The following is a 16,106-nucleotide window of genomic DNA, read 5'->3' as shown; positions in this document are numbered from 1 at the left end:
ATAGTATTTAAAGAGTTTTTCAATTGGCTAAAAGCGTTTCAAGCAAATTGTTAGCAATACGTGAAAATAAATAAAGTTAGCCAACAGTTTAGCCTAAAAGTATGCAATTGAATTTGGACGGGATATTCCAATGTTAAGATACCCTGCACGCTCATATATATATATATATATATTTGTAATACGTGCGCAATGTCAAGCCCAGTCTTATTTAGCAAGTTTTCATCTAGTACCTAAGCCACGCCCACAGCCACAATCATTAGCAACTGCAACACACAAATGCAAACTGTTTTCCAACTGCTTTTAGCCTTTATTAGAACCGAGTGCAAAGCCCTCGCTTGTTTATAGATTACAGGGTATCAAAATTCAACAAAAGCTGCTAAAACAAATACCGCAACACAAACACACATACACACACACAAGCGACTTTCCCACACCCACGCAAACATGCAACATGTGCCGCTGCCCAAAAGTTTAAATTGAGTGGGCGTGTCGCTTTCGTAACCCAGCCACGTCTATAAACTAACCCACCCGCTGTTAAATAGTTTGCATTTGATTGCCACAGTTGCAATGCGACTGTGGTTTTCTCTAAGTGCCACATGCCGCATGCAGTTGCAGTTACAGTGGCATCTAGTGTCCCAGTGCTGAGTGCTCTCCGGTAGAATTTCAATTGCCAACTCTATTGCCGGCCACGTACAAACCCAGTTAGTCAGAGATTTTGGGCAGCCGCAAGGTAACCAACTGATGCAAATACGTTGACAGTTGCCACAGTTGGTGGCAAGTGCTGCACAAATTGCAAACAAATTAACCGCAGACAAATTGCAGCTAATGCAATATTTATAATTCAATCAAGTTGTAAACAATTGAACAAATATTTTAGGCCAAATATGATTAGGAATTGAATATAACTGCAATACATATAAATAATTGTTTTGTAACATATTACACTGTGCACATGATTGTTCAGACAGTTCCAGCGAAACAAAATGCATTTATCACAAAATTTGCCTAAAACAAAATGTATTCAATTTCATAACACCTGGACAAAAGGCAGAATTTACAAAATTTAACTGAATTACAAATTGCAAATAATTTAAGAGCGTGTGACTTCAGCACATACACTACGTAATACACATATATATGCATATACATATACATATATATACATATATACATATATGTAATATGTTACATAACAATTATTAATTTACCAGCTCGTTTTACAAAGAGAACAAAATGCCAATTTTAATTTATGGCCAAAGTACCCACAGGGCAAAAATCTACAGAGAGAACAAACTAGATCTAAGCATATGCTATAAGCTGTTTGCCCTGTAAGCATGTGCATATGCAATGGTGTAGCTTGACTTGGTAGTCAATAGAAATATTTCTATGTTATTAAAAAAACGAATATCTGATAAAGGACTATTTCCCGAATTGCAACTGTATACTAATTATCAAATCAACTTGTATATACTCTACATAATTTGTTATTTACAGCAGCCTCAGTCGTTATACGGGTAACAGAAGAACTAATATACCCCACACCGCTAATAGTTGCAGGGTATTTTATTCAATATAGACTAACTTGTGACTGGCCGCATCCTCAGTTGTTACACAGCAAACTAAAACACCCCACACTGCTAACAGTTGCAGGGTATTTCGCACATACTTGCCGCCGGCTATCAAAAGTATGTGGCCACACACAGAATACGGTCACATTAGGTGCGCGGGCGCCATTTTAAAATGAAGTACAATATCTTTTAGGGTCTCACCCCGTCCCCCCATAACAACCTCCCGCGCGAACCCCGCACCAGAAGTTGGCCATTAAACTAAAAGCTTTGACATTTTTATGTGCGCCCGCCCGAGGCATCAAAGTGGCAGAAAAACTTTCGAGTGGGCACAAAACAAAGAACAACAACAAATTGCACATTTTAAATAAATTAAGAGAAGAGAAACTGATTTTTCACGCTCCGATTAAGCCCTGATGAATTTTCATTTTGGGTGAAATGCGCTGACTTAACGGTTCATTTGGGCTATAGTGCAAATCGGGCGTCGGACATCGGGCATCGGTGGTGCTCATTAAAATAAATTATGTTTGCTGTCAATTCGAGCCCGGCCGCAGCTCGGCAGAGCGTTAACCGAATTGGCTAAAACCAATTAGCAAGTTGTTGCCACGTGCCAAAAATGGACAACAACAATGGGACGGAAAATGTGCAATATGCCATTGGAAAATGCACACGAGTCCGATTGTGTGTGCGTGCATGTGTGTGTGTGTGCGTGCATGTGTGTGTATGTGTGTGCGGTTGCTCTTATATAACCGTGTGCAGCCAATTAAATTGGCCATCCTGTGCACTGGCTGCCAATGCATATTAATGCTGCTCGACTGCAGCACGATTGCTGCGCAATAAGACATCAGAACATCGACAATTCAGCTAAGACTTTGAGCAAAAAGCAGCTGATAAGATATCGAAAGTAGGTCAAGCTAGAAACTTAAACTGAAACATTCAATAATCGGGGAATCTCAAATTGATTGTTTAATACGACTGTCAAAATATTTGAAATTCTTTGGCGAATGTCAAAATTGCAGTCTGTACAATTTCCCATTTAAAAAAAAAAAAAAAAATGTGTGTATTTGCCCCGAATAATTCGTGTTTATTTACAATGATTTATGCAATTTCGTTTCGATGTTGTGGAAAATATAAAAAAGGTATCATTAAATTAAATTTAAAGAATTCCTTAGTTTTTATTTAATTTGAATTTTTAAGAATTGTGAATAGCTGACAAAAAGCTGGCAGCTACGCAAGTTTTTGCACTGCTTACAAGCAGTTGATCAAAGGCTGATAATTTTGATTTGAACAAACTCAATATGTAGATATTTAGATAAAAATTCAAATATAAAGGCTCATGAGAAATTTAAATATGGCTAACTATTAAAGGATGCTAGCAGTTGCGCTTTCCGTCCATGGAAACATAATTGTTTCCAGTTTAATCTACAAAGTGGCCTCGTTTCGCAGCATGTTATAATTTGTGAAGAGCTTGTTGAGAGCAAGAACTTTCAGCTACTTGTACACCAAGTGCAATTAGCTTAACGATTGCTCCAGATAAATCTAGTTCTTGAGTGCGCGTAATCTTTAGCTCACCTGTTTGCTTCCACATGCGGCTCAAGTAGCAACAACAGCAACAACAACGGCAACAAATGCAAATCGGCAGCCAATTTGTCATTTTGACAGTTGCCTAGCAACGGGGGCGGGGCGGGGGGTTAGGCGTGGTTTTAGCAGGCGGCGGCTGCTCTGAATATCCTGGTGTTGCGCATAGTTTATATTGAAGGCAACTTGGCAACAAGGCAACAAGGCAACTCAATAAAACTTACGCACTAACGTAAACTCCACTTAATATCCACATCAAATGCCTCAGGTCGTGCATAACGGTAAACCTCAACTTTTGCCAACTTCTTGTCTCCCTCTAACAGCAGCTTGTTGTTTCTGCTGCTGTCGGCTGCTTTCAGAGTCGTTAAAGTGGAAAATTGAAAGAGAAGCTGGCATGAAGCTGGATGAAGTGCATCAGCTTCCACTGATGGATCGCAACGACTGACAGCAGCAGCAGCAGCGCTGCATTGAGTGCAAGTCATGTTAGCGCTTTTAACGCACTTCGAGCGTAAATACGATTTACCGCAAAACAGAGAGAGGGAGCGCAACACACAGAAATAGAGAGAGAGAGAGAGAGAGAGCGCCAGAGCGCAATAAACAGCTGCTGATTAACACACGCTCATCGCTCGCACTAATAGCGCGGCAATAATACAAACAAAAACTACAACAATATAGTAATTGCTGCATCTAACTTACTTTAACTTAAAGACTTAAGCCAATTAACTGCATTCCAAGAACACAATTAATAGGCAAATAATTTGCCATATTGTTATTGGTTTCTCTTTAATACGGTTTTTACTTACAAACACCCAATTGGTCTCAAAGTACATTTTCCAGCTGTTTGTTTCTACTCAAAATTGTTGTGCACTGCAGCAGCAGTAAAATTACGGTACTCTGTAAGATGTTCCACGCCGACATCAAATCGCACGAATTGTATAACAAAACAAAACCAATAAATTAAATGGTAGAAGCAACAAAAACAAGTCATTCACGCGCTTCACAGAACTTCACTCACATTGCGCCTACGAAGTCGCGTCGAGCACTGAGTAACGTTTTTTTTTTACAAAGCGCTCAAACTGTGTCAATTAAAAGCGCAAATAAACGCACACAATCGCAAAAACAGACGCACACATAGCAAATCGAATGTCTGGGAATCGAACGTATGACAACAAAAACGGCAACAAGTACACAGATAATAACTCAGTGAGTGCAGATAAGCGTGAGAGTGGAGAGCGAAGCGAGCGAATGCGGTACTTTTGTTTTACTTCTATGCCCGCTCTTTGCGATCGAGAGGCGAAGAACAAACTTAATTAAAAAGTTCTAACTTATGAGGGGTGGGAGCGGGACGCTGGGCAAAACTTTTAATGCACAATCATAAAGCCCAAAGCAACTGTTATAATAATGATTATGTATATAAAGAGCATTTACTGCAGCTGCCTCAACTTGTAGAAATTCCAAGTTCGCTTATCTGATTACTCAAATGCTGCAGTGACGTCACAAGTAAGATAAGCCAGCAGCTGATAGCGGCTGAGAGAGAGGCTTAAGAGATAAAGTCCACTTATGAAAAGCATACTTTTAGGCTTAACAATTAGCGTACTTTAAATATTAACATTATAATGTATAAATAGTATTTTAAGAGTACTTAATTCCACTTATTTGTAAAAGCAAGCTACTAAACAATTTGCTAGACAAGGCAGGCAGCCAACTACATAAATTCTAAGCTACTTTTAAAATGCGCAAATAGTTAACTACTTAACATTTAATGTTTAACTATTATCATTAACAAAGTTTTCAAGGCCAGTGCCAAAAAGTTGGGCAACCACAGATTGAAAATCGAAAGAGAGCAAATACGAAATGTTAAAAGTATAATAGAAATTAAGAGAAAGGAAATGTTATATATAATTGAAGACAAAGCGTTAAACATTTCCTTTTCTTTAATTTTTATCTATTGAATTGTTTTTTTTTTTTTATATATATTTGCTTTCACAACAAAGCAGTTTGGCAGTCAGTCAATGTGGCAATTAGCAGAGAAGAAAGTATCTTAGAAAGAAAGCGGGAGAATATTAAGCGGAAAATAATTGAAAATATGCGTCATATCATTTTAGGGTAGATAGTTAGAAGAGAGAGAGAGAGGGAAAGCGATTACTACTAGAAAAGAACGTTTAATAGATTAGGGGCGAAGAGTACGGCGTGTAGTGTTTTTAAGAATTTGGTTGAGCTGTTTATTTAAATTTGGTCTGAGTTTTGTGAGGTTATGTAAGTTTTCGCTTACCGGTTTCGCTTTGGGCTTCTGCTTCGCCAAACGTTTCGGTTTCAACATAGTCCGCTATGGACGCACAGAGACACACACATACACAGAGATAAAGTGAGTTAAAGAGAGCGAAACGTTCGGAGCGGTCACTCCACACTCCGCGTGCTCTCACGTAGTTACTGGCCGATGAACAGGTTGTTGCTGATGCGGCTGAGAGGCTGAGAGAGTTGAGCGTAGAAAAGAGCGTAATCCTGGCAATTCGCTACTTAATTAATGAGCACAACATGCAGGCTAAACAGCCTGTATTGGTTGATGTGGTAGGTCGTAAAGGGGGGGTGGTGGGCGAGAAAGAAAAATGTATATTTATGAATTATTAAGGTATATTTATTTATTATTTGATTTGGCATGCAGGCGTACATAACGTGCTGGGGGAAACAATTAGTGCAAGGTTTGAAACTCCAATATTTTGGTAATGCAACCCTGTTTGCTAGTGTTGAATAATTCCGTTTTTTTTTAAACGTTATTTTAAGCAACTCTAAAAACCCACTGAAAAAGATATTGTTTAAAGCGCGCTGCAAATCACAAATGCACAAAAACCAAACAAACAAACCAAAAGCCCCAATTACGAATATTTTAAACATAAAATGGAACCCACTGAAAATGATATATGTATGATTTTATGTTGCCTTTCAATGGGATTTGAAGCCTTGAGGGGCACGGCCTTCTGCATGTTATGCTAATTGTGTTTACTTAGGCAACGGCACAGACAAAAACTCGGGTTGAACCATGAAATACCCATGCAAAAGCAACAACAACAAGAACAAGACGACTTAAATTCATACATAAATATATATAAACAATTTCGGATATGCCGGACTCACCTTGACGGGCTTTTTTACGGAGACTGTGCGCGAGTATTGATGATAGACCTGGACATGGTTCGATGTGAATTTGCCCAACATTGGTGGAGCTATTGAGCGCTGGCCAAAATGTTGCTAGTTGCTGTAAAATAGAGATAAAAAGTGAGTTTAAACTTGGCTTTAAGCGTGACTATCAAATAAACCTTTAAAAGGGTTCGAAACGAAATGCTTTTGAAGTTCGCACAGCTCATTGGGCGCACGTGGCGTATACGCAATGTGCCAGCCCAAATCTATTCGAGATGTCAATTAGGGCCAAGAAATATAATGACAAAATGATGAGCATTAAAAATGCAAATGTCTCTGTTAAATGTAGTACGTATTGCAAAATGTAAAACAACAAATTGAGAACAAGCTGCCAGGACCCATGTTGATCCTTGTTCCATGGACTCTCGACACATGGCCAGTCGCCAGTTGCCAGTTGCCCACGTACAGCTTTATTTGAGAAGGTGTGGCAGTGCGAGCGAGAGAGCGAGAGACGAGTGTGTGAGTGAAACATGAACAAGTCCGCGACAAGGTCGGCACAAGACCAAGAACAGGCGCTGGCGACAAATGTTGCCTCGACTGCCTTTGAAATTTGTGAAACAGCAAAAAAGCAAAAGTTATGCCAAGAATTTCAACAGCTTAGCTCGATTCAAGCGAGCAAATGAAATAATAAAGCTGATGGACGCCGAAATGCCCTACAAATAAATAAATGCAAATATTTAAGCAAACTTTGATTTTCTTAGGAATATCAAAATCAAAATTGACTTGTATCAAATGTAAGAAAATAATAAATTAATTAAATAATTAATTTTAAGAAGTTTTTAAAATAGTTCATCAGTATGTCCACTTCTTTAACTTCTGTGAAAAATAACACGCAAAATGACTGACTGACTGACTCCGAAATGCCCTACAAGTAGAAAATTGGAAAGATTCAAAATAACTTTGAGACTCTTCTAATTATTAAAAGTAAAAATTGACTCCTAATGAATATAAGAAAATATAAAATATATTGAATAGTCTTTAGAGTTTTTCAAAATACTTCAGAGCTATCTCAGAACTTGTCCAGAATGCAACATAAAGTTTTCTGGAGCAAGAACATTGCATAATATAAAAATACATTACAATAGACTAAACTTTGAACAAATGTATATGAAAGGTTGTGAAATAAATTTTTAAATGTTTTCTTAATAATTTATATACATTTATCAAAGATTCAAGCCCAGTCTAATGTATTTTTCCCAAATGTTTATATTTATTTCTAAACACTTTAATTGTGGATTAAGACTACCGCAGCTAGCTTTTGCATAGGATATTTAAAGAAGCGAAAAAGTCAAAGAAAAATGCCAGCTTTTCTCGCCATATAGTTGTTGCTGCTGCTGCTGCTGCTGCCTTAATTTGCGGAATTCAAGACATTTGCTTTCATTTGAGATTATGTGCGTATTATAATCCTGGCTGGCCATGCGAGTCAAGGATAACAAGTGCGCGTACGAGTACGCACTCCTGCTGACAGACGTATCTGGCCAAAATCAATACTTAAATATGTCGCAGAACAGCCGGGAGGGGGGGAGACGTATGTGATTAACTTTTGTGCAGTCAGTTACGCACAGAAATTGAGATAACGCCCCATTAAATATTATGCAGGAACAAAAGACATTTTAATATTGTGCCGACACGTACGCGACGTTATTTGGGTAACTAAATTTTCGTTCGTTGCCTTTTTTTGTTGCCTCTCTTCTTTTTTTTTTTTTTGGGAGGGGGAGTTTTCCTACTCTAATGATTGCTCAAAGTTCTAATTTGACTTTAATAAGCAATTGGGTGCCCGGCGATGTGAGAGAGCCCCAAAGCCCAGTCAGCAAATGTGCTTAACGCTTTACGGGCCAAACAAGTTAAGCAAATTCCGAGCTTAGTGCCAGAGCTGCGCTGCAAAGTATGCTACATTTTCTTTGAAGCAGTTGCAACTCAAGACTTGAGCGAACTTTAATATGTGTGGATATTAAAGTCAGGGTAGAGTATAAAAAATATTTATGATTAAATGCAGTTAATATTAACTTAGCATTGAAGAAACATTACAGCTGGCACTGACATAAATGTTTTGAAAATCGCAGAGAAGGGCGACATTTACAAGCGAGACAGAGTAAAATATTCAGAGAGCAGCTATCAAAACTTGGCTAAAAGGAGACAGAGAAAGAGAGGATGAGTCTTCTTAATTAGCGAAAGTGCTTGGCATATGTGGTTTGTTATTCTGCCAAATGATTCTTTACATAAATCCCAACACGCGCTTACACTTACCCAAAGAGGACACTCGCGGAATGTTTAGAGACCACAAGAGTACTCCACAATATGTAAACATGAAAGTAAAATCTATTATATTGCTATTCTATTATTCAAATTCGCTTTAACGAACACTCAACTCAACGCTCAAAAGCGACACATCATTCAACAAGCTGCTCCTCAAATACCGCATCAAAGCAACAAAAGCGCCGCCGGCGAACCGTGCAAAGCCGCCGCACTCGAAGGCAGCTTAAAAAAAAAATAAATAGCCGGAGAGCTTCTCGTGGTTTTCATTGGTAATTTGCAATGCAGTGTTGCAGGCTTTGGCGCACTAGAAACCTGCCGTTGAGTAGTTGGCGTAATCACTCAAGGCAGGACTGCAAAGAGGTGTGAAATGTATGTATGCACTTAGAGAAAAACCCTGGCCCGCTTATTAGAACTTCTTCTTTCTTGAATATTCTTTGAGAAAAGTACGAATCAATCTTGATTTAAAAGAAGTGCTTGGCATAATTATACACCCAGAGAAAAACCTTACTTTCTTAGAAAAGACTTTCTTTGAGAAAAGTACGAATAAATCTTGATATAAAAACAAACACACAACGTTTCCATTGGAAGATTACTTGATTAAGTATTGAGTTAAGATATTTTTGAACTAAGAGAGGTTCTTGACAAAGGAATTTAACTATGAGTTGCTTATTTTAAGTAAGACGACAACGTTTTTTCCCAGAGTGTAGAAGTATATGACAGACAAGGCTGCATTTACGTCACGTTCATTTTTAACAGATTTCCTTTGGCACAAATGACAGCAGGCAGGAGACAGGAGACAGGAGGCAAGAAACAGAAGACGGCCAGGACAAGGCAGGACAGGCGCTCAACGATATGGAGCCAAATGTCATCAACTGTCAAGGGCTGTGCTCAGCTGTTGAAATGAATGAATTCCTAATTGAGATAAGACTCAAGCAGCCACTAGCTCAAGTGAAAAATGAGCCGCACCAAGTGCCACACAACAAATCACACACCCACCCACACACACACACCCAGTCGATGGTATTTTTTTTTGTTGTTGTCGAAAACCGCTTAGCAGCAAATTAGTAAAGGCAAACAACAGATACTTAAATCTATGCCGTGTGTACGGCTGCCGAAACATGATTATTGGCAAAAGGAAACTGGCTAAAAAGGCCAAAGGATACACAGTGGCCCACAAGGAACACTCCCACACACACACAAACACACACACACACACACACAGGCACACACGTTGTGTGTTGGTGCAATCATTCAAGCGCAGACAAATGCTTTGGTGTTTGTTTATGTCAACAAAGTGTCCTTTGCAATTTCCACACTCGCACTCTCTCACATCAATTTCTGATTTGCTCTCGCCCACTATCCCCCTCTCTTTGACCCCGCATCCTGTTCAATATCCTGTGCAGGAAGTGCACTAAAAGGGGCATGCATGTGCGCTAAAAACTATCTACTATCGATTATATTAATGTGTGTGTAATGTGTGCAGGCCTCTAAGCGAGTGTCCTTTAAGCTCCCTGGCAAAAATAACTTCACAGTCTCAGAGCCTAGTCGATGTAGCTCTAGAAGTTCTGATTGGGCTGTTGATTTATCTACTTGATAATAATTCCCTGATAATTATGTGAATGATCGTATTCGTATTTCGTATTGGGGATATACAAAATTGATGATCCGATGAAGTCCTTTTAGTCATGAGATTAAAAGCAAAGCACCTTCCTCTTGTGGCTTTTAAATTTGTGTTCTCTACACGGCAAAGTCTAGCAGGAACAGGATATGAAATCAAATAACCTAATACTTTTATAAATACTAGGCTCTAAACCCTTTAATCTCATTCATGAGATTTGACAGATCTCTTCCTGGCCTTTAAAGCGTTTGTTTACGGCACGGGCAGACTCTAGCAGGCACAGGATGTCCTACAATCGGCTCTTGTTTGCCTATACTAGCGCCCAGCTCCCAGCAATAATCGCATTCATTGGCCAGCAACACGCTGTAAGTCTGCGGCAACAGGTAAGGACGTGACAAGGACGTGGCAGGAGCTGCAGCCCATTTGGCAATCATGTTTATTTGCGACACATTGATTTTGTAAGGACATCCGGACATGGCTAGAGCGGAAGACCACGTGTCTCACTCAAATGCCAAAAGCAAGTTCAATAAAATCCGGCCAAGGATGTGCAGCAAACAGGTGTGGAGGCGCAATCGATATGCAATTGAAAAATCAATTTATTAGGCAAACAACAAGCGATACATGCACGGCTCCCGTTTTAACTTGAACCATCATCGTTGATATATTCAATTATGCGCTCCTCGATGTAGGGCCCAAAGTGCTGGATGAGTCCGCGGGCCACATTCGCCTGGCTGTCGGACAGGGCACAGATGGTCGTGCCGGTCATGGTCTTGCTGATGACCTCGATAAATTCCATCATGTGCGGCACAGATTCGCCTCGGGTGAAGTTCTTGAAGATCTCGGGCAGCCAGATGGCGCCATCGCGGCACGGTGTACACTGTTTGCACGTCTGCTTCATGTAGAACTCGATGGTGTGCTGCATGACGAGCAGCGGATCGCAATCGTTGCAGACGACTATGATGCCGCCGGTGCCGAGTTCGCTGCCCTTCGCCTCCAGCGCGTCGTAGTCCATGAGCACCTCCTCGGCGGCCGCTCGGCCAATTAGCGGGGTGGACAGTCCACCCGGCCAGACGGCCAACAAGTTATTCCAACCGCCGCAAACGCCGCCGGCATGCATCTCAATAATGTCGCGCAACGGCATGGACATCTCCTCCTCCACGGTGCAGGGATGCAGCACATGGCCGCTGATGTTGAACAGTTTGGTGCCGAAATTCATGTTGCGCCCCAGACTGGTGAACCACTTGGCGCCGCGTCGCAGAATGGTTGGCACCACGGCCAGGGACTCCGTATTGATGACCGTGGAGGGATGATCGAAATAGCCCTTCTCGTGCAGATAGGGCGGGCGCTTGCGCGGACGTGCCAGCTTGCCCATCAGGCAATTCACCAGGGCCGTCTCCTCGCCCGTCAGATAGCGATCGCCGCGCTGCACGTGTATCTCAAATTTGATGCCCGTGTCGCAGGAGTTGCAGCCAATCAGGCCGTAGCGATAGGCCTCGGCCAGGGCGAACTGCAGATTGCAGGCCTCATTGTAGAAACGATTCCGCACATAGATGATGCACTTTTCGCAGCCCATAGCAAAGCCGGCCAGCAGGCATCCCTCGATAATTTTGTGCGGCTCGTGGCGCAGGATTTCCCGATCCTTGCACGTGCCCGGCTCACCCTCGGCGCAGTTGAGTATGAGTATCTTGTCCTTGGATTCCACCTTTTGCAGCTGCTCCCATTTGCTGCCCGCATAGTAGCCGCTGCCGCCGCGTCCTCGCAGTCCGCTGCGCTTCACCTCGTCCATAATCCACTGTGGGCCCATCTCCAGCAGATCGGCGGTGCGATACCAGTCGCCGCGCGCGCAGGCGCCTTTCAGCCGCCAATCGAGCCGGCCGTACAGATTCTGAAAGATGCGATCGCAATCGGTGAGCGGACCAAAATCCGTTTTCGTATTGGACAACATCCCAGCGGGCGGCGGTGCCTTTTCCTCACAAGCTTTGGCCGGTGTCGCTGCTGCCGTATTCTTACTCATCTTGCCGGCATTCTGGCTAATTTTCCTCATCTCGGCGGAATCCTTATTTGGCTGAAACAGCGGCGAGTTACCCAGCTGCCAGCGCCGCAGCAGCAGCAAACCTTTCTGTGGCAATAACTGCGTAAGCATTCTGTAGTGTATTCTATCTCAAATATAAATTTGTGTATAAATTTACAATTGTGTGCTTAACGTGTTGGATTTTCGTGTGGGGAAATATACAAATCAATAATTTTCTAGCTGGACTCACGTTGACAACATGGCAAAAGACATACTGTTTTCCAATTTTAGTCCAAGTTCGTAATACACATTATATAAACATTTTTGTCGATGCTCGTAATACACACCGTATAAATTAGTTGTATATATCGCCAAATTATCTTCCAACTATCTTCTAATGAGCTTGATACGCTCATATTGCCAGCAGTATGAAGCTTATTGGGCTGTAGGCTTTAGTTCGGAGAGATGCGAAAGAAAAAGATTTTGATGATAATATCGCCCAGAAGAAATATAGGAATTTCTCGCCAAGCTATCTGCCAACTCTCTCCTTGAGAGTTTATATAAATGTCACTAACCATTTCGATTATAGGATATTATAACCAATAGAGAACCCAGGAACAAATGTTTTGATTGATCCAACCCGATTCAATAAGGCCAGTTGGAATTTTGATTGAAATTTTAATTTATTCTTAAATGTTTTTCGCCAAGCCAAAGCAAGGGTCTATTTTACAGCATTCCTTTCCATTTTTCACTTACTGTAATTGGGTTTTCTTTTGTGCCGTGTATCCAAACATAATTCGGAAATAATCTTTTTTGAAGCACGCCTACACACACACACACACGCCATACACAAACACGCACACACACACACACACACAGGCAAACGCGAATTCCGAAAAGGGAATTTATATTTTTATATATATTTTATCACAAAATGTTAGCATGAAACAGACGACGACAAATTGAAGCCAAATGCTACACCGAAGCTCAAACAGCCAAAAACTTTTTACACCCGCCCACACACTCACACACACACACACATGTGATTGTTATCCTGCTGTGCGCCTACGTATACGTAATTTTATCTGAATCGACATTTGCTGCCAGTGCAAAGGGGCGATTTACTGAAGCAGCAACAACAACAACAACAAGACGAGCTCATTTAATTTATGCGTTCATGCGGCAGAGACATTCTCCTCTAATAAGCAACAAAAGGCATCTCGAAATGGAAGAGTGTATGCAACAGCCGGAGCCAAGGCGAGAACTAAGAACAAGAAGAAGAACAAGAACAACAACTAGCAGGAGCATCCAGCATGAAGCATGTGGTGTTGCGTGTCAGTGTCAATGACAGGTGCAGAGGCACAAACCGAGGCACAGAACGAGACACAGACCGACGCTCAGGTTCAGGCTGAGGCACAGGTGCGGGTGCAGGTGCGTGTGCAGGTGCAAAAGGCGGCACGCACCCGCGTTCTGAACTGTGCTCAATTAGTAGACATTGTCGTGTCGTATTTGGAAGGCGTCCGCCTATTCTCCTGCCACGCCTCACAATTTAGAATTCCCGGGCGTCACATGAATGTCATGCACAAACTTTAAAAACGTTTACCCTTGCCAATAAAGAGTATATCAAATATGACATACAACTATTTTCTACATATATTACTAGAAGAAGTTACCAGGCGTCGCACGGGTCAATTGAAAAATATTGTAAATGTGCTTGCTGCTGAAATTCTTTGTATATAATTGAAGCCAACTGCAGACATTATTTTTACTTTATTTCTTCGAGAAGTGTAGAGTATTCAAATTTCGGCAATCAGCAGCTCACTGTTGCACACTACTCAAAGTGTTCCTGGCTCTGGCCCATAATTGCATTTGCCCCGTGGCTGCTGCAAGTTCATTAACAAAATGTTGCAACATGGCCATTAGACGATGCAATGCCTGAGTTTGTCATCTGATTGGGCTAGCTGCGATTTAAAGTTAAAACGAGTTCAAATTGTCTTCTGCTTCAATAAGTTGATTGAAGCAAGGTTAACTGGGAAAAAAGCTGGATCATGATGTGGAGAATGTGACACGTACAATTCGCAATAGGTTAAAGTTTTGAAAGAGAAACAAAGTGCTTGCAAATATGTGAAATACCATTTCCATCAACGAATGTCTTCCTAATTATTTAATACATCAAATTATGAAAATTATCTCCATCTCTTTATACTATCAACTCTGTATATATCTAGTATACATTTCTTTACTTTAGTTCTTCGTTTTTCCTATTTATTGTATTGTCTTAAGTAATATCGTCATTTAAGATTATTTTTACTATTTGCTCCACTAACACCTTGCTTCTTAGCTGTGAAGAGGGGCTTAGCTGATCCTCATCGATAATTATGTATTCTAATTTGGCTTTAAGCGCTTAATTTTCATAATTTGATGTCATTAATAATTCGACAGACATTCGATTTTCTCGACAATTAATAAATAAATAAATAAAATAGAATTTTTTAATGATAGAACCTGGAACTTAGAGTCGAAATAGACTCTCTCTGACAGTTCGGTTCACTCCTCTCTCTCACTCTCTTTCTCTCTTTCCCTCTCACTCTTTCTTATTTCCCTTTTTACTTAGCAACAAAGGAAATTCAATCGATTTAAACTAAAAATATCTTGAATTGGAATCGCCAACCCACTCGCTGATTATGTGTCCAAACATATCCCTAGTTCTTGGCAAACGCTATGAATTGGAATTGCTCCCCTTCACAAATAGCACCAAATTGGCTTTGGAAGGCATTAGGGGCACTCTCGCTACATGGTTTATTTTTAGCAAAGTCAACTAAAGTGCTGCGACAAGTGGGATTCACTGTCAAGGCGAACTATTTTTTTCGCAGCATTTTATGGCTAATTTATGGTGCTTGGTGCACACACACAAACACACACACACACACACACAATAATAAACTGTTGGGTCGAGCAGAAGGTGTGAAAAACGTATACAATTTACTTGGTGGATTTGTGTTTGTATTTGTATGTTGTATATCCTGCTATATCCTGCCTAAGCTTTACCCCTCCTTCCACTTGACTGTTGGCTTCAATTTGTTTACTTTATGAGCCATTGGGCCACGTCGTTTGTTTTGCTTTTGCTTATTTCATTATTATTATTATTATTATTTTATGGTCATTTTGTGGTGTTTTATAACACTGGCTTTTTGGCTGCCCATAATGCTAATTCATTCGCTCGCTTTCTGCCTCCCTCTCACTCTCTCTTGCTCAGCTGCTTTTACAAACATGCAGCTGGCATAAAAAACAGCACTGCATACTTTTCGCGCGCACCTTGAACGTGAGAGCAACAACAAAAATAGAAAATACCGTATTGCGCTCGTAATGCACAGAGATTAAGTCTAATGGAGTGGCCTGTGCAATAAGCACTAAAAAGGTGGCTTAATCCCAACCTTATACGGGGAAGAGGAGGAGCTCCCTCGATAAATACTTGCATACATATACAGTAAGTCGCGTAAGTGTGCACACACTGTGATAAGCAAGTGAATGTGGAAAGAGCAATGGGAAAAACTAGTCAAACTATGTCTGTTTGTGTGTGTTTATAATAATCAGAGTGAATAGCGAATAAATATTGACGAGTATTTGGTTCTCGAGTTCTCTGAGCAACAGTTTAGTGTGGGTTTCATCTCTATATAAAAAACTGTTTATCCTGACTGACTGATTGACTGACTGACTGAATGACTGATTGAGTGACTAACTGACTGAAGAGCTAGGAAACTGTAGTTGCCTTATGTGATGAACCTGCAAGTCTCTGTTTCGGGAAATTCCACTTGCACTTGTTATATACCCTCTACAGTCTATTAACTGTGAGCTGGGCTTTATGCACAGACCGAAAGCAGAA

The 16,106-nt window shown here is 40.8% G+C and overlaps 2 protein-coding genes across 16 annotated transcripts in view; both read right to left on the bottom strand.

Annotated features, from left to right (window-relative positions):
* The window catches only part of Trpm (transient receptor potential cation channel, subfamily M), a 60,040-nt gene that overhangs the window by 31,588 nt on the left and 12,346 nt on the right, over window positions 1–16,106 (bottom strand). For 6 of the 15 annotated variants that reach the window (XM_070210225.1, XM_070210233.1, XM_032436244.2 and 3 more), the window contains exons 1-2: window positions 6,276–6,402; window positions 5,416–5,694 (exon numbers count right to left, since the gene is read on the bottom strand). In XM_070210225.1, coding sequence (XP_070066326.1) covers window positions 5,416–5,463 — 48 coding nt within the window. In that variant the 5' untranslated portion in view covers window positions 5,464–5,694; window positions 6,276–6,402. Of the gene's footprint in view, window positions 1–3,946; window positions 4,172–5,415; window positions 5,695–6,275; window positions 6,403–16,106 lie in introns of those variants that run through there. The other 9 variants (XM_070210227.1, XM_070210229.1, XM_070210226.1 and 6 more) reach the window with 4 other exon arrangements.
* ND-51L2 (NADH dehydrogenase (ubiquinone) 51 kDa subunit-like 2) lies at window positions 10,791–12,461 on the bottom strand. Its single transcript, XM_002059882.4, has one exon. It carries the CDS (start codon window positions 12,353–12,355, stop codon window positions 10,850–10,852), a length of 1,506 nt encoding a protein of 501 aa, XP_002059918.1. The 5' UTR covers window positions 12,356–12,461; the 3' UTR covers window positions 10,791–10,849.

This window comes from Drosophila virilis, chromosome 5 (assembly GCF_030788295.1).
Source record: "Drosophila virilis strain 15010-1051.87 chromosome 5, Dvir_AGI_RSII-ME, whole genome shotgun sequence".
NCBI classification, from domain to species: Eukaryota; Metazoa; Arthropoda; class Insecta; order Diptera; family Drosophilidae; genus Drosophila; species Drosophila virilis.
This window is presented reverse-complemented; position numbering and strand designations above follow the sequence as displayed.